The sequence below is a fragment of the Sphaerodactylus townsendi genome, linkage group LG02 (assembly GCF_021028975.2).
Source record: "Sphaerodactylus townsendi isolate TG3544 linkage group LG02, MPM_Stown_v2.3, whole genome shotgun sequence".
Lineage (NCBI taxonomy): Eukaryota > Metazoa > Chordata > Lepidosauria > Squamata > Sphaerodactylidae > Sphaerodactylus > Sphaerodactylus townsendi.
The window spans coordinates 136414137-136439011 of NC_059426.1; the positions used below are offsets into that span (position 1 = coordinate 136414137).

The 24875-nt window shown below is 41.1% G+C and overlaps 1 protein-coding gene across 2 annotated transcripts in view; it reads left to right on the forward strand.

Annotated features, from left to right (window-relative positions):
* Positions 1–24610, forward strand: part of ARHGAP5 (Rho GTPase activating protein 5) — a 48876-nt gene extending 24266 nt beyond the window's left edge. For both annotated transcript variants that reach the window (XM_048484754.1, XM_048484753.1), the window contains exons 5-8: positions 9908–9985; positions 16880–17011; positions 19007–19112; positions 20503–24610. In XM_048484754.1, the coding sequence (XP_048340711.1) occupies positions 9908–9985; positions 16880–17011; positions 19007–19112; positions 20503–20833 (647 nt within the window). In that variant the 3' untranslated portion in view covers positions 20834–24610. The remainder of the gene's footprint in view (positions 1–9907; positions 9986–16879; positions 17012–19006; positions 19113–20502) is intronic.
* Positions 24611–24875: the final 265 nt, after the last annotated feature.

Below are 24875 nucleotides of genomic sequence, written 5' to 3' on the forward strand. Positions count from 1 at the left end.
AAAGGTAATTTTATTTCTCGTCGAAGAGTGTGTGAAATGTATCTTCAAGGTAATGTGTTTGAAAATATTGTACTCTTAAAAATTAGAATTGTGTATTTGTACTTTTGAAGGAAAGTATGAAACATTAGCTGTATTGGTTGTTGTGGGTTTTCCGGGCTGTGTGGCCGTGGTCTGGTAGATCTTGTTCCTAACATTTCGCCTGCATCTGTGGCTGGCATCTTCAGAGGTATATCACAGAGGGAAGTCTGTTACACTTTGATAACACGGAAAATCCACAACAACCAGTTGAATCCAGCTGTGAAAGTCTTCGACAGTACATTAGCTGTATTGTGTCTTATTTTTTATTTCTGACTTCCCCAGTATACCTGAGTCAGCCCTGGAATGTGGACAGTATGACAGTTCTGTGTTAATCCTTTGGGTTCTCAACATTCTATTGCCTAAAGGTGCCTAAGGGTCTGTATACGTCGTGCCCTGCAAGCTCCCCTCATGAAGATTTAGTGTCCTTCTGGGTTCAGAAATGCTTCCTGGATTTAAGAGTATGGTAACCTTGGATTTAAGAGTATGCCAACCTTGTCTTTAAAAATTTTTCACATATTTGAAAAGAGAAAATGGGAATTTCTCCTGGATGGTGTAGGCCATCTTGTTTGGGTTGTTTTCTACCGTCAATCAAGGAGGCAGGAAATCTACTTTGGTCACTTCCTGTAGGCGGGTCATAGCCGTCTTGCCCCAGTATCTTCCTGCCTCGTCAGGGAGTGCAGCAAATTCAGCAGGCTCTTTGCTTATGGATAGGCTTCGTGTCCTTTGGTTCCCAAAAACTCCTTTCTGTGTCTGTGAGAGTTTGTAGTCTTTTTTCCTTGTAACTCTGTGTCTGTGGTCCCTGCCCTCCTTGTGTTTCCCCTCCTTTTTCCTCGCCAAAAAAAGCCTTCCCTTCAGCGGCTATGGCGTTGCCATGCTTCATTTCTCTCCCTCACAAGGAGGGATTCTGCCGCCTCGGCAGCGGAGAACACAGAGGGCAGTGACCAGGGTTCCGCCAGTCGAAGCCTCCGGCTCGCCCTTGGCAGCAGCCGCAGGTACTGAGAGAGGCAAAGTTCGCGACCCGCCGGGTGCCAGGGCAGCCGTCGCGGCTAGGCCTGTAGCTGGCCTCTTCAACATCGCCTCTCTTCCTCGGCGCCAAGAGGTCGGGCGCCCAAGACGCTTCGCACTGCAGCCCCCGCACAGGGTGCCAGGGAGCTGCCTGGGCATGAAAGCGCGCGGTCCCAGAGCAGCCGTGGGGCCAGGGCCAGTGGGCCTTTTTTTTTTGCCATCGCCCTCTTCGGCGCCAGCAGGTCGGCGCAGGCACGCCAAACAGCCCCTGTGGCCAGGGTGCCAGTGGAGCGTCTGGGCATGGGAGCCGCGGTCCCAGAGCAGCCGTGGGGCTAGCCAGTGGGCCTCTTCAACATCGCCCTCTCGGCGCGCAGGTCGGCGCCAAGACGCCGCACTGTAGGCTTCCCTGTACAGGGTGCCAGGGAGTCGCTCTGGGCATGAAAGCGGTGGGTCCCAGAGCAGCCGTGGGGCTAGCTAGTGGGCCTTTTTTTTGCTATCGCCCTCTCGGCAGAGCGCCGTGGCGCAGGTCGCTTCGTGCAAGACGCCAAGCAGCCCCTGTACATAGGGTGCCAGGGAGCTGCCTACATGGGGAGCCGCTGGGTCCCAGAGCAGCCATGTGGGCTAGGGCCAGTGGGCCTTCTTCAACATTCGCTCTCGGCACGAGGTCGGCGCAAGCCAAGACACTCAAACAGCCCCTGTACAGGGTGCCAGGGAGCGTCTGGGCGTAAGAGCTGTGGGTGCAGCCATGAAGAGCCAATGGACGCCTCGGCGGCAGAGGCCTCCAATCCAGCTGGTCTCTCCTAGGCAAGCAGGGAGAGAGGAGGGGAGGGAAAGCAACATGGCAGATGCTGCATTTCCCTCAGAGTGGAGCTGCTTTCACACCCTCACCGGGGCTGGAAGCGCCTTAATGCTCCTCCATCAGGGGAGGAGGTCTCTAAGCAGCTGCAGTGCCATCCCCTGCTCCTCCCTCCTCTACAGGCAAAGGCCTTGCTCTAGATCCAGATCCCCCCATTCTCTATCTCGTAGGAGTGGATAGTGGACTGGCTGGCTCCTGTGTATAACTCAGGAGGGCAAAGTGACATACCCCCCTCACAACACAAGAAGGGATTGGTAATCTGTTTCTCCCTGTTCAGGAGGACATTTCACAGATATCAGTGTTGCAGGTCTTCAGTGAAACCTCACTCTCAGTCCCTCAACCAAAAGGGTCCAAACTGTCAAATGGGCTGATTCTGGACCCCAAAGCCAGTTGCTAAAATGCAGGAGGCCCAAACTGTCAGTGCAGCTCATGTATTACAGGGTCTCAACGGCTCAGGAAGGAATCTCGTAAGGTGATTTATGGAGCCTGTGACAGGGGCTGAGGTGACTCCTTGGATAAACCCCCTCAGTTTGTACACAGAAGATCGGAGGTGATTAGGCCGAAAAAAATTAAGGTCAGAGGGATCAAAGTAGCCTGTAGCCCCTGAGGTGAAATTGGCTGAAGCCCCACAATAACATACAAGCGACTTCCCCATGGAAATTGGACGGGGAGTCTATGGAGGTGCATTTAGGATCCCAATTCTATTGGGAATGCTGTAGCTTCACAAGCTAAATCTATGAACGAAATCTCTGGAAATTAGGGAGGGCTTTCACTTCTTACACTCAGGCCCAAATCTCCGGACAGTGCTGTGGCAGACTGGAACAGGGACCCCTATAGGAGGAGAGTGCAGAAGTTAACTGAGTATCAATTCGTTGCCAGTCTGTTAGGCTGCTGAAGTTAGCAGCCATAGCTTCCAGTGAAGCAGTGATACAGAGTGCTCTAGCGAGTGAGAAGGTGCCCTGCTGTTTCTGGGGAAGCTAGAAAGTATTAAATGCAGCTGTCAGGGGAGTTAACACACAATAAAACCACAATGTCAGCCCACTTAGGCATTAGCAAAACCTGAGTCAAAGGCAGCAAGCTATAATTCTTCATTGGCCTAGCAATGGGGAAGGGACATCCTGCGCGAATTCTGCAATCCTGTCCCACGTGACAGCAGGTGGGCAAGCCAAAGTATAAAGGCAGAACCTCCTTTGCATCTCTGCAGGTGGAGGTATTTCCAGGACCCCACGGATCCAGCCTATAACTGCACCCTGGCTACTGAGTAGGATCGGGACAAGAGCTCCCTCATAGCTGAGGCACAGCCATTCATGGGCTCCCTTCTGAGGGACAATAACCTTTGAATGCTTATCTGGGGTGTCCTTTTGATGTTCCCTTCACTGTCCCTTGAGACCGGTCCCCCCAGTTGGGAGTGGGCTTCCCACGGGACATCTACTAGGAGCATTTTGTAATATCCCATGGGGTTCCATCTGGAAGCATTTCTAGTGAGGGGGGAGATTGGTCTGGCCTCCTATAACTTTTCTTCAGGAGCTGGAAGACCAGGATTCTGAGGTGGCTGAGGACCCAAATTCCTCCGTGCAGCTTAAAGGTGCCATTAAGGGTTGCCCTAGGGGCCCTTCCTCAGTTTTCCTAGTGGAGGAGTGGGGAGATCTCCTTATTTTTCCCTTCTTGCCTGAGGCAAGTTCGGACAGACAATGGGGATGGAATTGTGGCAAATAAAAGTTTCCCCCAGCATTCCCCCCCCCAAGCTTCTCTACCTGGCTCCCTGACCACACCTTAACAGTCTTATCACATCCACTGGTCAAGGACCAGTGGCTGCGCTTCACTTTGGGTGGTCTGGTCTGAGGGACAGAGGGGAAAACTAAGGGATCCCCTGGATAGAAAGGCAGACTACAGCCTTAACAGGATCCATGAGGGCGCCGCTTATAGCTTCTAGATCCTCGGCCTCTCTGGCGACGGGCGTGTTAGATCTACTCATCATCTGGCAAAAGCGCTCTTCTAACATCATTCCCTCCTGAGGACCAGGGCCCTCAGTGAAAGGGTGTACCAAAAGGTACCTCATGGCTGTCGCTCTCTTCTTAGTGAATACCACCCTAGATGCCTTCTCTTTAGTGAATGCCACTCCTAGATGCCTTTTTTGACCACTTCACATTATAATGGCAGGGTCCTTGATGGCGCGCCACCTACTTTGGTTTAAACCATGGCAGGCAGAACCCATTCTGAGACAGTGGTTCCAGTTTTGATTCTCAGGGGAGTGCCCTCTTTGTTTCGGAGTTTGATAGGATCCTGGTTGAAAACAAAGATAACAAGAGAGCCATGCCCGGATCTGTCAGGTCAGACAAACCAAGTCAACCATTAGGGTCTCTCCCTCATCCTCCCCCCTCTCCTGGAGGGAAGGACAGTGGGCTGGCAGTCGCAAAGTGGACAGAAACCCATGCTGCCCAGTGGGTCCCGAACATAGCTTCTTCCAGTTACTCCTTAGAGTTCCGTTTGTTGCCACAAGACAGGTTCCTCCCTTCACCGATCAGCTTCACCCCAGAAAAACAGGACAGGCTTAAGTGGGCAATACCTCTTCTCACCTTAATCAGGGCCATAGAGTCCATGCTGTTAGACCAAGTGGGAAGGGGGTATATTCCCACTTCTTCACAGCCCTTAAGAAAAACGGGGATGTCCCCAGTGAAATCACAATTCTGGTACACTAAACATTTTAACTGGAGTTTGACAAGTTATTTATTTCCAATATTTATATGCCACACTCTTAAAAATACATTCAGACTTTGTCTGGAATCTTTCACAAAGGGGGACAAGAGAGAATGGTTTACCTTTGGCAGCCATTCATTTATAGAATAAAGAACTGATTTTAGAAGTAATAATAATTAATTCTCAATTCTAAAAGGAATGTTAGTTCTCCTTGAGTCAGTTAGTTAACTAACTAGCATTACGGCATGAGGCAAGTTTCAGTCTAACTCCACCTGGCGTTGTAGGGTGGCTCTATAAAGGCTGGGCTTGAGACCAACTTGTGAGTAATCTAGGATGACATCTAGTGACAGAGTCTCTGGTGTGATTAGCTTCCCCCTGCACCAACGAACAAATGCTTTCCAGGAAGATCTGTGAATCCTGGTGGTGGACGGACAACATGAGGCTAGCAATGTCTCAGTCACGTTGTTTGAATAACTATTCTTTCTCCTTGTTCTGTTCCTGGTTCTGTTCAAGAACCATGCGATCAAACTGAACCAGATGCCACAGATGTCACAGGTGACCCTGGGATAACCAATCTGGAACTGTCGAAAGGATTAAGAGCAGTGTTTCTGATAATCCTCGAACCACTAAAACCGTGGGGAAGGCCAGTAGGGCGCCATCAAGATGACCCTTGCTCTCTGTTGTCATCGTATCCCAGTGGTGACATCGTATCCCATCTTACCTCAGTGGGATACAAACAACAAGCCTAAATCCACTATCCTTATTAACAAAAATAAATATTTTTAAGTTCAAACCACCCAACAACAAGGAGGTGGTTCTGCCTAACTTTTGCTCCAACCCTACCCATCCCAGGGAACATTTATGGCACCACCTGGATGTGTGTTGGTCCCTGAGGGCCTCTCTCGTATACAAGGAAAATGTCAGAGAATGTGAGTCCCTGTGTATTAACATGGTTCCCCCTAGGGTAGGTGAGGTCATGTCCTCTGTGGTCGTTAATTCCAGCATTAGGGCATATGTCATTGAGGCACACAAGACCAGCTGTCTACTGGTACCCAGTGGCATTACGGCCACTAACGCAGTGGAGTGTGGCCGGAGTGCGGCCACTAACGCAGCCTTGGTCAAGCACATGTCCCTAGAACAGATATGTAGGTGGCTTACCGCGGCCTCCCCCTCTTCTTTGTGAGGCACTATAGGTTGACCTCTGATGCTGTTCAGGCCTCCTTTGGAAGGAGAATCCTGGAGTACATTATTGGAGATTAACAGAACCCACCCTACAGGTCACTGCTTGTAGTATTTCCATTAACAAGATGGCTTTACACCATCCAGGAGAATCCACCCATTGGATACTCACCGCAAGGAAGGGGTCTTCTCCTGGGTGGTTGTAGGCCATCTTGGCCCTCCCTGTTCTCGTTCTTCTCCGGTAATGTGTTTCATACATAAAATTGCAAGGTTAACATTCCAAGATAGAGTTTCAGAGCCTGTGAGAATTCCTTTGAGCTTTGGTCCCTTCCAGAGTTGTTAGGTTAGGTTTGTTTTTTCAGCATGTTATTGTGTGTTTGGTTGTGGTTCCATTGTTCTTGTCTCATTTTGGTGAGTCTGATCCTCGGCTAGTCAGATACTGGGGCAAGACGCCTACAGGAAGTGACCAAAGTAGATTTCCTGCCTCCTTGATTGACGGTAGAGAACAACCCAAACAAGATGGCCTACAACCACCCAGGAAAAGACCCCTTCACGGTGAGTATCCAATGGGTCGTTTTTAGTACTCCCCCAAATTTCCAGTTTTTCTGCTGGAGAAACTGAAAAAAGGCTCAGGAGTGGAGTTTTCCCAGTTATTTTCTGGACCTTCACATTGTTAGTTGAGATGTGAAGCAGTTTTTAGCCAGCTTTGAATCCCTTCTGGATGTGTGAATAGGGCTGAGAGTTTTACGGAAGAGGGCTTAGGAAGAATACGGTGGGAACTGGTGCAAGATGCATGAGACAAGGCACTGGCTCTGAAAACAAGTCTGCTTTCAGAATTTTAAGTAGCTCCCAAAAGGTAGTCGTATTGGTGGTACAAAGATATGTTATATCTGTTTCATCAGAAATTAAGAACCCATTTGGAATCCCCATTCAGCAGGCATGGCTATTTTAATTGGTAATTCATTGTTCAGAGACTACAATTCTTCTAACCCTTAGACCAGGGGTCTGCAACCTGTGGCTCTCCAGATGTTCATGGAGTATAATTCCCATCAGCCCCTGCCAGCATGGCCAATTGACCATGCTGGCAGGGGCTGATGGGATTTGTAGTCCATGAACATCTGGAGACCTGCAGGTTGCAGACCCCTGCCTTAGATCTAACATAATGGTCTGCAATTGACAAGCTTTCTGTCCCCAAATCAGATTCCTTCCACAGGACATGAAAGCAAGGATATGACTTGCTGTATATGTGGATCCTGATTACCTCATAACCCCAACCTATGAATCCCTAGCTGTTCCATATAGCAAGACCTCAGCATAGATATTGAAAGTACACAGTCCTGGAAGCTTGATCAGCTCAGACAGAGAGACTGTTGGTCACTGGAGTGGATGATACACCAACAGAATTCCTAATCTATTCCATGGTCCCAGATCTATATACAAATCCTAAAACAAAGATTACCATAATTCAGGGTTCCATATATATATAAATTTAATAAATAAATAAATAAATAAATAAATAAATAAATAAATAAATAAATAAATAAATAAATAAATAAATATGTGACTAGGACAATGAGAGACTCTGGGGGCTATGAAGCCTACTGTTAAATCTAACAAACATAGCCTGATATTTCCCCCCATCAGCCACCCAGGCTTCTGTGATACAGGATATGTTTGTTTGCTAAACCAGAATTAGATTACGAATGGCTTGCAAATAAAAAAATATACCAGAATGTATACAGCAAAGGTCCAGGACCATCTGATAGTGGTTTTTGATTCACTGGTCCAGTTCAGTCAGAGCATAAGTTTATGAATCATTTGAATAATTCACTTTGGTTCACACTACACTAAAATAATTTCTGCTGATTTCTCCTCTTCCAACTTCATACACTTCCCTTCTCTCCTTTGGAGTAGCACTTTGATTAAGTGGGAGGCAGGAAAGTTCTATTCTACTATTGGAAAATTTTGTCTAAATTTAACCTCAAATCAAACTCTCAGTGCACACTTGTGCATTAGGAGATTCCCCAGAGTGATGTGAACCGCTGCCAGTGGGCAGTGTTGAATAACAAATCCATACAAGAGCCTCTGAGTAACAACTCCATGTCAATATGATTTGATTCACACACATGGTGCTTCCTCATCCAGCTTTGCCATGCCATTGCTGCTGTACAGTGATTATTTTGGTCATTATAGCTCATGTTGGTTCTTTATTCTTTGGGATATATGAATCTCAAAATAGTGGGAGGCAAATTGGATTCCTGATTTGGGAAGCCTTATTGAACATATTTGTGGAAAATCACTATTCTGAAATTTAATTTGTATTTGGCTATGTCATTCAGTACCATTTAATATAGGTATTTCTTACAAGCTTTTTAAAAAATAATGATGATCTAATATAAACAACTGTACTGAAGTAAAGCAATTTATAAGCTAATTGAAACTCCATGTATCTGTTAGTGCATTCCTTCCTCTCCCTTTGAGGCGGAGGACATCTTGATTGGTTGATTTCTACAATCCAGTCGGGCAGTCAGAAACTATTTTCTCCTTCTTGTCTCTTGTGGGAGTCATCCTGTCCTTCAGTTGTTTTTCTGCCACAATGGGGAGAGCAGGTTCAGTTCAGTCAGTGCTAGACTATTTTAAAGCGAGCTCTGATTTGTATTGCTTTCTATACTACCAGCTTTCTATTTCTCTAACTCTATTTTTTTTACCTTATTCAGTCTGCTTTCTGTGATCTTTCTATTTCTACCCTGTACCTTCTCCTTCCTCGCCTCCTCAGATATCAGCCTCTTAGAGTTCCCCTCAGATCATAGAGCTTCTAAAAGCACCCTTACTGGGCGAGCCCTTTTCAGCCATCTGGGCTATAGAGAGGGAAGAATTGGATGGTATTAGTGTATTCCTCATTCCCTCATTTACATTCTGCAGCATTCTTATATTCATGTTTCCTTGAAATATTAAAAATATTTCATATTTCTTCATTGGCCCATGTGGAGAACAGTGAGAAATATACACTCACAGACTTAAGCACAAGTTTAAGCTAGTGAGGTGCTCCTTTTCCACATAAATTTGCACCTCAGTGCTCTGGTACAAGTCTAGTACCATTCCATCATATGACTACTAAAGAGAACATCTTCATTTTCTTTTTAGATATATGATTTACATAGATTCATATGATGGGCATGATATATGGCTTGTCTGCCATTCTTGTGTACTCACCCTTAGATTCTTGATTTGGGAAGCCTTCTGTCAAATTTCAAGTTACTTTGATGCCTGAGTGCAGCTGACTGGAAAATTGGGAGGGTTTTTTTTTAACTTGCTACAGAAAGGGATTCAAAATTGTGATTAAACAGTGGTTGAGGATGCCAGTTTGTGGGGAGTAATATTTCTACATCATGACCATTTGGAGATTGATTCAATGCTTTCAGTCACACTCATTGTGTAGAATGACAGGGATGGAGAACATTCTGCATTCTTCTGCATTCAGCTGAGCTTTGTCATGACATCTGAATGTGTATGGTGTATTGGTCTTGGTGTTGTTACCTTTAGGATTCTTTTATGTGTTCCTTACTTTAGTTTGCTAGAATGCTATGCTCTGGTTTCAAGCAGCATGTTGAATTTGTGTCGTTTGTAACAAAAATTGAGTTTGTTACTCTTTCAGTAGACTTATAAAAATGTGGGCTAAATGGAGAGATTATGTGAATTAGACAGGAGAATTATTTGTAGTGTGCAATGATATTATGGATTCATATATGTGTTCTCAAGTGTCATCACAACAGATAATTTGAATTGTATAAATTATTCAATACATTTATTTTAACACTGATCAGAATTAATTCATAATAACAAGTTAAGTTATTGTTACAGCCCTATTTACTTATATGTCAGCTATACTGATATCAGAGATTTGCTTCCCTGTAAGAATTCTTGTGATTATGCTCTCTTATAACAGTAAAACAATTATATTTATGGAAAAAATCAATATTGTAGTGTTAACCAACTTAATGTGAGTATTGCTTTATGGAACAAACTGCACAAATGTAGGTCCTTATGATACTATGTAAAAATCATGTGGAAACTGCTTTTTCCCCCATAAAGGTTTATGTACTGAAGGTCTCTATCGTGTTAGCGGAAATAAAACTGATCAAGACAACATTCAGAAGCAATTTGATCAAGGTAATGGATTGCTTGCTTAATGTCAAATACAGGTGGATCTGATGAACTGCTACGTATGGAATATTGTATGCTTTATTTAAAACCCTAAAATAACCTTTTTCTGAGAAATAGATAATTGTAGATAGAGGATTTTTAACATGCATTCACATCATTCACATTGATCTTTCCAATAGAAACTTGATGGTCAAATGCCTGTAGGTGGGATAATGAACCAGGACTTCCCTTTGACATAGTAGGATTTGTAAAATCCTTCAGTACTCAGAAATATAGTATTTCATAAATCAGAAAATAGTAAACCCACTCAGAGACTAGCCCAATGAATACTGAGCAGAGTAACACAATTCATTTTAAAAACCAGGAAGGATTAATTTTTGATCCAGTATCTCAGGGCGTCTCCCATTTTTCTACCTTCAAAATTATCAGTGTGTGACTTTGAAATGTAATGATGGTAAGGGTTTTTGATCGTATTCATGTAATCACAATTCCATTTAAGTTTGTCGAAATAAAATAACTTTCCTGACATTCTGTCATTCATCTGGGAACTTGATCTGGGCTCCAGATTGGCATTGAATATGGCATATTGACTCTGGTTCATTGTGATGACGTCATTAGACCATGTAGGCCAAGACCATGTGTCCATAGAAGAAGTCCATCCACTAGTTTGTCTCCATTTTGCATTACTTTCCATTACGATTGGGAGGCCACCTATGTCATGATGGCCATTGTGGATTCTCAGGTACTGAATGCATCTGTGTATATTCAGTGTTTCTAGGATGGGTGCAGGGGCCTTGTTAATTGTAAATCTGTCAACATGTATTCAGTTTATTCTTAAGATGATAAATAAAATCTAGCTGTTGTATTGTTAAAGTTGCAACCTTAAATTGCTTGTGTCTGAGTGAAGTGAATGGGACCCATCCAGGCTGCATTGCATTTGCAGAAAAAAATCATTCCTTATTAAAGGATAAGATAAAAAAAAAAGGTAACTGTAGTCTCCTGTGCAAGCACTGGGGCATTACTGACCCATGGAGTGATGTCGCATCACAACATTTACTATAAAACAAAACTCTCTCACCAAAAGAAAAAAACAAAATTGTAACTTCATTTGTCGCATGCTGGACCATCTTTGATTTAGAATGCTCCGTTTGGGTACTAATTAATGCCTTGGCACTAAGACCCAAATGGAGCATTTTAAAACAAAGATGGTCCAGCATGTGGTGAATGAAGTCACAATTCTGATGTTTTCTTTTGGTGAGACAAAGTATACATTTGAAGGGTTTATAAATACAGATGTCAGTGGTGAATATTTATTTTAATTGGCAAGTGCCTGTTTGTTGGAACCAAAGTCCATTCCTGAAGTTGGCCACTGTTTCATTTCTTTAGTTCAGAAGGTATAGGATTGCTATCATTTATCTCTTTTCATTTTTATATTCCCTTCTTACACGACAAGAGAGCCTTGGGGAAAATCTATTGTATCATCTTTTTTTCTTTTCAAGCTTCTGTATCTGGCTTACATATTTGCCTAACCCAGGGGTAGGGAACCTGCGGCTCTCCAGATGTTCAGGAACTACAATTCCCATCAGCCCCTACCAGCATGGCCAATTGGCCATGCTGACAGAGGCTGATGGGAATTGTAGTTCCTGAACATCTGGAGAGTTGCAGGTTCGCTACCCCTGGCCTAACCTGTGATTTCACATGAGAGTTCCTGCTCAAGAACTGTCACATTCACAAGTGGGCAGGTACATTTTCTGTCCCTGTCTAACCAATTCAGCAGATCTTAAATACAGTCAGGGTGCCCCAGCATCTGAACAGCTATTCTTCTATATGGCTCTGTATTATGGTTTTCTGTGGATCTTACCTGGAATTCCAGTTTCCTGATCTTGTGAGCTTTTGTCCTCACCTTTAATGTACAAGGTGAGAGATGACAGGGGTTCTTTTCTGATTACGGTTCTGAAGTGCGTAGAAACACTGTAAGTTCTTGCTGTAAGTTCTTCAATGCCTTTTAAACTCATCATGACATCAGAGATGAGATAGTCTTCTTACCTCCATGAAAGGCAGAAGCATGAAACAAAACAGGATTCTGGCTGCCTGGTTAATTTCACAACTAATTATTGTGGTTATTTACTTTTTCTTAAATTTTGAATGTTAAGTGGCATCAGAATTTCCTAAACTATAGATGGCTACTAATGGTTCAGATTTAGTGGTTCATAGTTATCCATGAACACATGCCTAAAATTCTAAGTAATATATTTTGTCCTCTAACACAGTTGCCTGGTATTTTTAAATATTTTGTGATATTACATTTTGAAAATTATATTTTTGTAGCAGTACAAAGGTGCATGTTTGTATTGAGGGGGAGGGAGTGATTTCTGAGCCACAGAGAAAATACATATTTAATGCTTCAATATATTATGGAGTTTTTTGCAATGTCTGGCTTGCTGTTCTGCATCACTGCATTTCTGATAACTATTGTTTTCTTGCACATGATTACATTAAAAGTTATTTTGGTGTTCATACAAATTAATGCATTTATTACTGAGTTTAACCATTTCATCTCCCTGCCTCTTTCTGTGCATTATTTAAAATATTTTATCCTCCCTTTCTTCCTTAGAAGGTGCCCCTGGAAGTTATTGTGTGAAAACAACCTAATTTTCTGTGTCATAATACTGATTTTCAAAGAAAAACTGATTAAAAACCTTACATGTTATTCAGTCATTGCTGTACCATCTGTATTTTAAATTATCAATTAATTGGTCATTTCTTAAAATAGCATACTTTATAACAGATGGCTATTATAGCATATTATTGCTTGACTTTTAAATGGGTAGTGTGTGTTTTTTCTTTCACTGAGTGGAGGACATATTGGGAGTATTTTCTCACCATCTAGTAGGGAAAGCAGGAAGTAACTTTTTTTCTCCTTCCTGATTGTTATGAGACTGCCTCTTCCCTCAGTTTTTTTTCTTGCCTGGATGGGGAAGAGCAGCTTGTTAGGCTATCTGCACTACTCTGAGGCTTATTCTTGCATTACCTTAACTTTCATGTTATTTATCCTACTTTTCCTTCTGTGTTTCTATCTGACTCTCCCTGCCTCTCGTTACCTTTCTTGCCTCTGCCACTGGCTTCACCCCTTGCTTTCATATCTATCCACCTCCCTCCTTGGGGGAGAGTCAGGATACTACGTTCCGAGTCTTTTCAGTACTCCTGGGTAGCTCAGCATGTCAGTGTCAGAAAAGGAGATATTTACGTCGGAGGGAGATGATGAGGCTGAGATACACTCTGAGCCTCCAACTGGCCTGCAGTTCCCAGAAGAGAACAAGTACCTACATGAGGGAGCTAGCAGAATCCTGAAGGCCTCCATGTTCCTGGCAGACGCCTCCCTAGACACCCTCATTTTTTTGCCCTGGTCATGGCCTCCATGGCAGCCACTAGACCAGTGGTGGCGAACCTTTGGCACTCCAGATGTTATGGACTACAATTGGCCATGCTGGCAGGGGCTGATGGGAATTGTAGTCCATAACATCTGGCGTGCCAAAGGTTCGCCACCACGGCACTAAACAGACCACCATAGAAGACCATGGCCAAATTACAAGGGGCAGCCCTGACAGAGACAGTCTGGAAGAAAATTTACCCCCATCAGCCCAAACAGACCAGGACAACAAATCCAAGCAGGCATGATTGTGCACGCCCAGATTTGGGACAGACAGATATACCTGTGCAGGGAAGACTACTTCAGTTCAAAGATGCCTGGGTCTCTTCTTCAGTCGATCAGTGGGTGCTAGAGGTCAACTCCTCTGGTTATACAATCGAGTTTGTTCGTCTACAATAGCTGCTGCTCATTCAATCTACTCAGCCAGTTCCAGTCTCTGAAACTGGCAGCAGAGTTTACTCCATCCTTTTCACTGTGCCCAGGAAAAATGGGGACTGGAAGGTGACCTTCAATCGTAAGTTCCTCAATTGTTGTTCACATTGCAGCATTTCCTAACAGCGACTCTGAGATCAATTGCAGAATCCTTCCAGCCAAACAGGTTTTTTATTTTGATAGACCTGATGAAGGCTTTCTTCCATATTTCCACCTTTAAGGGCACAGAAGATTCCTTCGGTTCTGCATAAACCAGCACCACTACCAATTCAGAGAAGTCCTGTTTGGTCTGTCCCTTGCCTCAAGGATATTCTTCAAACTCCTGATCAATCTTGTTATCAAGCACCAAGAACAGAATTCATATCCACCCATACATAGACAACCTGCTCATCAGATGACCATCCTGACAACAGTCACAGGAGAATAACATGAAGGTGCTCCTCTTTCTGCAAGAACTGGTTTCCTAGTAAATCTGAAGAAGAGTTCCTTAATCCCAGTGCAGAGCCTGGAATACTTGGAAGTGATTATAGATACTTAACAGACCAAGTTCTTGTGACCCATCAAAATGCCGAGTGGAGCAAGGAACAGGCATTGCTGGTTTTTCGCTTCTTTTCTAGATCTTCTGATATCAAATATAGATACTATCCAGTAGGGAAGGCTCCATTGCAGACCCCTCCAACAATTTCTCCAGCCTCACTAGGAGGCCACTTCCAAAAGGTGGAATCTGTCATGGAGGACAAAGAGTTTGTATATGATCCAGGGCAAGTTTTTCTGGATTACCTCATCGATCAAAGTGTTCATGGATGCCAGCCTATCTGTCTGGGGTTCATTGATGGCAGCATATCCATTCAGAGACTAGTCCAACAAGAAATTGGCTTCCCAATTAACAAACTGGAGTTGAGAGCAATGTTGCTAGCTCTTCTAGTGTCTCAACCAAAGAGCCAGAATTCCCACGTCCTAGTGCAGACAGACAATATAGCCACCAAAGCTCACCATAACCATCAGAGGGGTTCCAGGTTCTCAGCCTTGCACAAGGAGGCCCACAAGATTCTCTGGGGAGAACAAATCCTACTGTCCTTGTGAGCAGAATACATTCAGGGGGTGCTCAATATGCAAGCAGGCTGGCTAAGTTGACAGCAAATACAAGAAGGGGAGTAAAATTTGAAGAAGTCACTATTCAATTGGACAACACAATGACTGAGTCTCTCCATCGTGGACCTGTTTGCATCCCTATATAATGCCCCGCTCACATGCTTTGTAACTTGCTACTTCCATCCTTCGGCTGTCGCCATAGATGCTCTCACGACAAGCTGGCCTCAAGGACTTCTCTATCCATTCCCTCTATTGCCCACTCTTAGGCTACTTCGCAAAATCCTTTCAATTGCATCATACTGTCCACAATAGCATTGGTTTTTGACTGTCCTGCAAATGTTGGTGCTACCACCATTACGACTTCCCTTGAGCCTAGACATGTTCAACCCATTCCTCATTCCTGTCTTGGCAGACTTAATCTGACCTGTGGAAATGGAAAGGCAGAGGCTTCTCCGAGACAGCATAAGTGAGTAGGTCACTAAGGTCATGTTGGTGACCTGGACAAAATCCACTACCAGAATTTACAAAGTGACAAGGAAAGCATTCGTGCAATGAGTGAGGCACCAAAAGATTGCCCCATTGCCCGAAATACTCCTGACATCCTAGCCTTTCTCCAAGTCAATCAGGACTCTGGACAGTGACGCGTAGGAGACAGATGGTGGGTATTATCACCATAATCCCACATCTTGAAGGATGGCTCATAACTTAACATCCCTACATAGTCAAGGTTGCAAGGCTGCGGACCAACCAACTATTCACAGGTTCCAAACATGGAGGCTTAATGTAGTCCTGGGCGCATTTCTATGAAGCATCCCTTCTAACCCCTCAAATCAGTAGCTCAGTAGATCACATTAGCTTGGCAGGTATCTGAACTGGGTACCTTGGACCTGCCTGTTTTTCACAAGGACAAGGCTGTTATACACACAGTACCATCCTTCTGCCCCAAGATCAACACTAGATTTCACACGCATCAGGAGATCTATTCCCCTAAGTTCTGTCCACTGCCAAAACATCTGAAAGAAGTCATGTCAGGAAAAGTCCTCAAGATTTATATAATGACTCAACCTATTTGCAAATCTGAGGCGATGTTCATTGCTATCTCACCACCAAACCTGGGCAAGAGCATATCTGAAAATACCATCCGCAAATGCTATCATAGAGGCATATAAAGCTCAAAACATCGCAATTCAAGAAGGCACCACAGTTCAGACATTGCAGCAATTTCAGAAATCATTACAGCTCAGTTTGCAGCGCAGCAACCCATGCTGCCTTTGCCAAGCATGCTTCATTGGAAGAAATCTGCAAAGCAGCCATCTGGTCCTCAATTTCTACTTTCATTAAGCATTATAAAATTGATGCATATGGTTCAGCAGATGCAGCATTCAGCTGCAAAGTTTTCAACACATTCACAATCCTGATCAGTGATGACCCATCGTTTTAGGGACCTCTTTGGGAGGTCCCACAAGATGTTCTCTGCTCAGTTGGAGAATGACCATTGGTACTTACCATGGGCAGTTGTTCTCCTCTGAACTTAGGAGGATATCTTGGCCCTCCTGAATCATCATCAGGATCTCCCAGACAGCCATTTTCTCTTAATCTGTTGTATTCCACATGATCTACTTCCTGTTACCTGTTTATTGTGATTAATTGTTCAACTAAAGTTAATTGTTACAGTTACTGAGAAGATTTGGACTTAGTAAGGTGTGACTCTCTGGAGTTCCCAAACAGAGGGAATGGGTGGTCTCACACCATTTAGGAAGGAGAGAAAAATGTTACTTCCTGCCTTCCCTATTGGACCGTGAGAAAACACCCACAAGATGTCATCTTAAACTCAGAGGAGAAAGACCATTCACAGTAAAGTACCAATGGTTGATTTTAGTGGGTACATATTCTTAATTTGTACAAAATACTGTTTTACTAAGTAACTGTTTAATGTTGTCTTTTAGATCATAGTATCAGTTTGGAATCTATGGATGTAACAGTAAATGCTGTGGCCGGAGCCCTTAAAGCTTTCTTTGCAGATCTTCCAGATCCTTTAATTCCATATAATCTACATCCAGAATTAGTTGATGCATCCAGTAAGTATCTGTTATGGAGTATGTGCTGTAGGTAACTTTTGAAGGACTTGTTTGGGAAAAAGATGTTAAATCAGGATTTTATTGAAGCAACTATGGGCTTGAATGCAAATGTTTTCTCCAACTGCAGCAATGCTTGTAGTCAGAAACAGAAGATAGGAAAGCCCTTTTGATTGAGTGAAGTACCATTTCTAATATTTACAGCCAACCCTATAAGATTTTCACCTGAAGCTTTTGTGGGGGGTGGGGATGACACTCTACTATAATGCATCAAATAGCTGCTAGTCAAAAATCTATTGGCCTGTATTAAAAATACCACTGAAAGTAATTAGGCTACCAGATGACTTTTAAAAATCAAATGCATATTCTTCATTGCTGTTCCAGTATCAGTAAATCTGTATAAATAACAAGAGTGATATAATGAACTTTGAACCCATTTGGGTTTATGTTTATTGTCTGTTGTATTACTGTTGCATTTATATAAACACAGTTGCTACACTTCAGGAAACTGTAGATATATAGGATTCCTCATTTTGGAAAAGAAAAATAGAGATCTCTTCTGAGGATAAAATGAAGATTTTTGTCACTGATGAAGATTTTTGTTATTGACAAAATAATGCATGCTCTTTAAGATGTACATTTATTATTCATAGAATCATAGAGTCAGAAGAAACCAGAAGGACCATCATGTCCAACCCCCTGCCATGCAGGAACACACAGTCAAAGCACTACTGACATATTCTCATCTAGCCTCTGTTTAAAAACCTTCAAAGAAGGAGACTCCACCAATCTCCGAGTCAATAAATTCCACTGTTGAACAGCCCTGACAGTCAGAAATTTCTTCCTAATGTTTAGGTGGGAATCTCTTTTCCTGCACCTTGAATCCATTACTCTGTGTCCTAATCTCTGAGGCAGCAGAAAACAAGCTTGCTCCCTCTTTGACATGACATCTCTTCAAATATTCAAACATAACTATCATGTCCCCCTTAACCTTCACTTCTCCAGACTAAACATCCCCAGCTCCCTAAGTCTCACCTCGTAGGGCATGGATGCCAGACCTTTTACCATTTTGGTTGTCCTTTAGACATGTTCCATCTTGTCAGTATCCTTCTTAAATTGCAGTTCCCTGAACTGAACACAGTACTCTAGGTGAGGTCTGACCAATACAGAGTAGAATGGTACAATTACACTTCCCTTGATCTAGACACTATACTCTTATTGATGCATCCCAGAATTGCATTGGCTTTCTTGGCTGCCATATCACACTGCTGACTCATGTTCAGTTTGCTGTCTACTAAGAATCTCAGATCCCTTTTACATGTACTGTTGTCAAGCCAGATGCCACCCATTCGGTATGCAACCAAAAACTGAATATGCATGCAGTCTTATGCATAATTTACTATGGACCTCAGTTCCTTGAGATTTTACTAACTTTTATGATTCGTTTAATGATTCAGTTTTATGATTCGGTTACAATAATTTAAAATGGCCAGAGCAAAACGCTCCACATCAAATGTTTGTTGTACCCAACGAGTAAGGGAATATTAGGTTGGATCCAGTAGTGTAGCACCAAGGGGGGGGGGGGGGGCACCACACGGAGTGCGCATGCCCCGGACCCAGTTTCCTCTTTGCTCCACCTCTGGGTGGATCCCATCTAAAACTTCTATTCAGCTCCTCCCCTCTCCCACTGTAGCCTAAAAAGCCCTGAAATACTGCGCCTGGAGACGGTGGGAACCTGAATGTTACCACAGCAAACTAGAATTGGTACTTTTCCTTTTGGATGTAGTTCTTTTCAGTGGATCAAATGGTGTGCTTCATTATTGGGGTGCTTTTTTCTAAATTTTCTGAATATCTGAGTTCTAAAAATTTGTCTTATTCCGTAATGTAACAGCAAGTAAAATTTCAACTGTCTTTCTTCTTCTCTCTGCATAGGGTTAGTAAAATTGTTCATGTTTAAAGGCTTTTTCAGTATTTATGGAACAATTTTTATTTCTACAGAAATTCTTGATAAGACAGAACGGTTGTATGAGTTGAAAGAAATTGTGAAGAAATTTCATCCAGTGAACTATGATGTCTTCAAATATGTAATAACTCATCTGAACAGGTATTTACCAAGTATCAGTTTGGCATTAAATTAAAGTTTCTGAATTATGAATATACTTTAATGCTTAAACTGCTGGTTTTTGTGATGTGTGAAGATTACTTCTCTCCGTATCATGTACAACATACATACTGTTGGGGACTGATAGCATACTGTTGAAAGCGTTAACTGTGCACTCCAGTAACGCTCTATCAAAGTCTAGCATATGTTGGTTCATGTGGATATATGCTAGTGTGTAGTGTAGGTCAACCAAGTGTGGGGCCTGCAAGGACTATTGAGGAGGGTAATTTTCTTTTCTCTTCTACCACTAACGCCTACCTTTCCCTAAAAATCCCCTCCCTGTGATGTAATGTTTAGTGTTCGTTTATCTTAATTTCAAAGTGGACTTGGGCTCAAATTTCTGTTTAGCCTTGAAGTTCACTGGGTAATCTTTGGTCAGTTTCTTAACGATAAAAAAATATATATGTGAGTGTATTTTTCTTCCCTCTCCCTCCCCTCCCTCAGCTTAGTCTACCTCATAAGATTGTTTTGGAAAGAAAATGGAAGGGAGAATTGTGTACACTTTCAGCTTAATAGAAGAATGGTATGATTAAATGTAATAGATCTGGTGTCTTGTTAGGTTCCTGGAGCAAATTGGAGAGATATCAGAGAGTTTCATTCCTGCACAGTCTAGCAAATGATACCAGTAGGCCTGTGCCTGTAGGAGCCATAACAATGGTAATGAATGTGGCAATTCCTCGTCACATATCAGTCATACGAATTGAGCTCACATGGAATTGTAATTTCCCTTTTAAAGACTGGTGGAGATCTGTGAACTCCAATCAAGTGTTGGTGCTTTGTTTTAGAGCAATGAAGATTGAATAAACAATCAAGAAAAACGTTAATTACAAAGATTATGTGAACCTTTGTATGTCAGAATTGCCCTTTTCTTCATGAACCCAGCAGTTCTAAGGAATGAAATGTCTCCTTGACTGGTGTTGTGAGACCATTTATAAATTCATTTATGTTTATCTTCTGCAGTCTTTTTATTTTCATTCTACTTAGAAAAATGAGTGGATCCCCTGGCCTGGACATTTGGTATACTTGTTCTTAGTGCACTTGGAAGCATAGATGTTTAGAAATATTGTTGTAGTTCAACCATGTCACCTCTTCTGCTAAACTTAACCCTGTCTCTTAATAGGGATTCGAAACGCTGTGCAAGGAGAATCCTTCACCTTAATTATTACTGAAGTTAATACTTCAGTAGTAGTTACTGTTAAGATGTATGTTTAAATCACATTTGCTAATTTAGAAGATGCTTCATAAAGATACTTGGAATATGTTCAAATGCATTGTGTTTTCATTTTCTTAAATTTTGTTTACCTAACACTTAAACATCTTTATTTTATTTTAGGGTTAGCCAGCAAAGTAGAACCAATTTTATGACTGCAGACAACTTATCTATCTGTTTCTGGCCAACTTTGATGAGACCTGACTTTGAAAACAGAGAGTTCCTTTCAACCACCAAGATTCTCCAGTCAGTAATAGAAACATTCATTCAACAGTGCCAGTTTTTCTTTTATAATGGAGACATTTTAGAAACATCTGACAGTGTGGCACACCAGCCTCCCCCTTCTAACCCAGTGCAAATGGTGGATCCAATCGTACCACTACAGTTACCACCACCTCTACAACCTCAGCTAATACAACCACAGTTGCAAGCAGATCCTCTTGGTATTATTTAAATATAACAGCTTACAGTAAATAGAAGATGGTTGCAGTCAGCCTGGAATCGGATAGAAAGAAAGAAAAACTAGAGATGCATGTTCTGAAGATAGAGAAGTTGCTTTCATATTGATGGAAGTATTTGGATTCAAACTGGGAAGTATTTGTTGTAGGCATACTATACACCTTGTTCATAAACACGCAGGTCAAAATTATGTGATTAGCATGACTGGAGAGGTTTAATTTTTTAAACAAAACTAAAATGCGAAGCTGCTGTTGCATGAACATTTCTTGCAAACACTATCATTCCTGTGACAATTTTGTCACATTATATTGTGAATAATTTTTTTCTATATAAATGTAATGATTAAATAAATCATTTATGGAACATTCAATGCTTACAGCCTGCTTTAGGGCTGTTTTTGTTGTTTAATGTTCTTTTTTCCTGACAATTCCTTTCCCCATCTATCCAATTGCTGTGATCAGCTAAAACACAGCTGTGTTTTTTATTTGTAAAAACCCCAAGCAACCTATGCTACAGTATGCTTCTTTTCAGAGAGAACATAAACTGCACTGCTAGAAATACACTTTCCATTTCCTTTTAAGAAACCTGTGGATATTTGTGTCTGAGGGGTTAGTAATTTTTTCTTACAGCACAATACCAAGGACATGCTTATTGTAAAAGTGAGTTTAACCATTGTACAAAAATGTTGCTGTTACCTACTTTTCCCTTTTACGTTAATGAATGAAACACTTTATAATACTGTTAATTCTGTACACAGTTGCATGTTTAAAAGATCATTGATCTTGTAAACTTAATGTAATATATTTTAGATATTTTAATTTTTCCCGCAAGGGAGTTCATCTAGTATATAGAAAGAAGTTTGACATTTTCATATAAGTTTATAACTTTTCATACATAAATGCAAAATTTGTTGTAGTGTAAACTCTCTAAACCAAACAATCTAGGACTTATAATGTATACACTATATCTATTTTTCTGTGACCCTTTAAAGGTATAAAAATTGCTGATATATAGCAATAAATACTTTGGGTACTGAGCATCTTAATGTATATAAAAAGACCTTGTATTCATGTTTTTAAATGTGATCTGTTGTACTAAAAATTCAAAATGGCTGTTTGCACCATTTTAAAGTTTTTTTTCCTTTTACATTGGTACAAATTTTGCTGTAAAAGATTGCTGCTTAGTTTCCAGAAACATTCTTAGTTAGCCTTTAGTATTGATGAATATGATTGAAAGCTAGAAATAATGAATCAGGTTTGAGTAGAGCCTAATAATATTTTAATTTCCCCTTAATGTCATTTTCTTTTACATTCTCAGAAGAAGAAACCTGATTTATTTAGCTGCTGGGAAATTTTGAGAAAATTTTAAAAATCCCTTTACAGTCTCCATTGTAATCTTCATTCATAGTTTGAGATCTTCTGCAGCAGTGGTTCCCAGCCTTTTTTCACTTGCATACTCCTTGGCAATCCATTTCGCTAAAATTGCTCCCAAATTAGCAAACCCATGACCTAATTTTTTTCTCTCATATCCCCAAATGCTCTGGCTTGTACCCCTAAGAGTTACCGTACCCCAGGTTGGGAACTACTGTCCTGCATTTTAATTATAAAAGTTCTTAAGAGTGTGATTAGCAAAGTTGGTTAGGAATTAAGGTTCTTAAGAGCTTTGCTTCATATGTCTAAAATTAAAAAATGCCTTTTTCAATTGTTATGTCCTAGGTATTGTACTTCCAATTATGACTCTGATTATCATTTAGTTAAAATACCATAACCCAGGCTGCTGTTGAAGTATTTGTATATTATAAATTATCTCAATATTTGTGTTATATTCTTGCAAGTAATTATCTTTTCTAAAAAAACAAAAAACAAAAACCTATTCCAATTCAAAGCACACAGGATATAAACACAATAAAATTTGTCCTGTAAATGTAGTAGCATTAACTTGTTTTACATTACATCTGTTTCCTAAATAGCTTTTATTTATAGCCATCAGTTTAACATAGGCATGTTAAGATAAATAATTAATCTTCAAGAGTTTTATAAACTGTTTCTAGGTTGCTAAAGAATTTATTTTTCTACTATAGATGGTATAGACAAAAGCATCAAACTGTACAGAAAAAGCTTATTTCTATTGCAAGTAGGCTTAAATTTTTCAGTCATATCATTTGAAAAAAAGTCTAACAATATAGAAGTTGAAATTGTTTTTCTTTTAGAATGCTGTCTTTTTGTAAACTAGTGTAATTTGGTCATCTGTACTGATACCATTGTTTTATTATCCTTACATTGATTTCCAGAAATTGGTTTCAGATTGTTACAGGTGACTATTTAACAGTCTTTTTTCTCTTGATTTTTCACCTTCCCCATAATTGTTAAAATGCTGCTCTTACAGTTAGCCTAGATCATGATCCACCAAGGTGGTGGTCACCTTGAGCGTCCTGATCACAGCATACATATGCTTGTGTTACGTTTATTGTAATAACAATACAACCCTTGCACTCTTTGCTGCTACATAAAGCCACCATATGTTATAAGTTACTAGGGATTCAGTCTCAGTGGATCATGTCCATAGATCATAGGTTTAATACTTAAGCATTAATCTGTTTGCCTACTTGTCATTCTTTTCATGATTAATACTTTAGAATTAAAGCACTGTGGATGCTATCTGTGAGACTCTCAGCAGCATATTTTTTTGCATGTTAGTCTTGTTTCTGCTTGACACAGACATTTAAAACAGGAAGGGCTGCTAAATTGAAAATGGGAAAATCAGATGGGAGTATCCCATTATAGTTTGGGGGGGGGTTGTTGGCACTCATATGATCCTAGAGAATCCACCATGGAGAATAGCGACGATCAGCTGGTGGTATAGAAAGCAACCCTACGTACATGCTTGGTGTTTTGAGATGTTGATTTTGGCCAATGGGGTATTCCACTATAGCATACTTTTTCTGAAATTTCAAGCCAGGGAATGTTGTTGATCGTGTGAATCCAATAAATTTTACAGTAACGTAAACAGTGCTCAATGGTTGTCCATTAATCTTTGACATCCCCTTTGTTTTTTGGAGGGGTTTTTTGGGGGTGTGTGTGTGTATCCCTAAACTGTATGTGTAGCTTTAGGTTGCAGTTCTGAGCACATATATGCTTAAATAAGATCTGTTTAGATCAGTGAGCTGCAATTCTGAGCACAGTTACTAGGGATTCAGTCAGTCAGTTGCGGTCACTGAAACTTAGTAATTGTACTTAGGGTTATGCTATATGTATTTAACAAGTATTTAGGTGATTTATCAGTGTATTTAGTCCCACACATGAAACATTTAAATGGCATTTTATATTAAATGATGTTTTTCAGATTATTTTTACATTACGCTCAAACTTTAAACATAATGTAAATAAGTTATACGAAAAATCCTAAATGAAGAGCAACAATTCTTTTTTTATCCCTGAAATGTGTTCTTGCATTACTTCTGAATGCTGGTTGGTAAGTAAATCACCATTGATTCTTTTTAAGCAAAACAGCCGGAAAGCTTTAGTTTCTAATATCTCTTTGAAATTGTGAAGATGTAAGCTAATGGAAGAGGTTTAAAAATACTAGGCCTTAGCCTCCATTGTGATTTCATTTTTTACAGTAACTGTAAATTTTACATTTTTTACAGTAAATAACACACTTTAAAACTTTTGTTTATAGTTCATGTAATCTTGTCACATCTCCTACAGAAAGTGAGTTTAATATCAGTGTATGCAGAATGCTATGAATAAAACATTAAGATGTCTACCTTGTATAATGTTTAGTTGCATATTGAAATTCTTAAAGGAGCTCTTGTTTCAATTAACAACTATGATAAAATTCAGATTAAAACTTGTATGCTTATAAATTGTTAAATGTTGGAAAGAAAATTTGAGAAGGAAATACTTACCTGTACACTGTATTTGTATGATAATTGATGGAGACACCACTGGAGCTTTTAAGGGCTTATGAAATCCTGTTCATTGTGGATGTAATGAACATATCTCTTTTAGGATTGTTTCCTTAAACTTTCGTTGAAT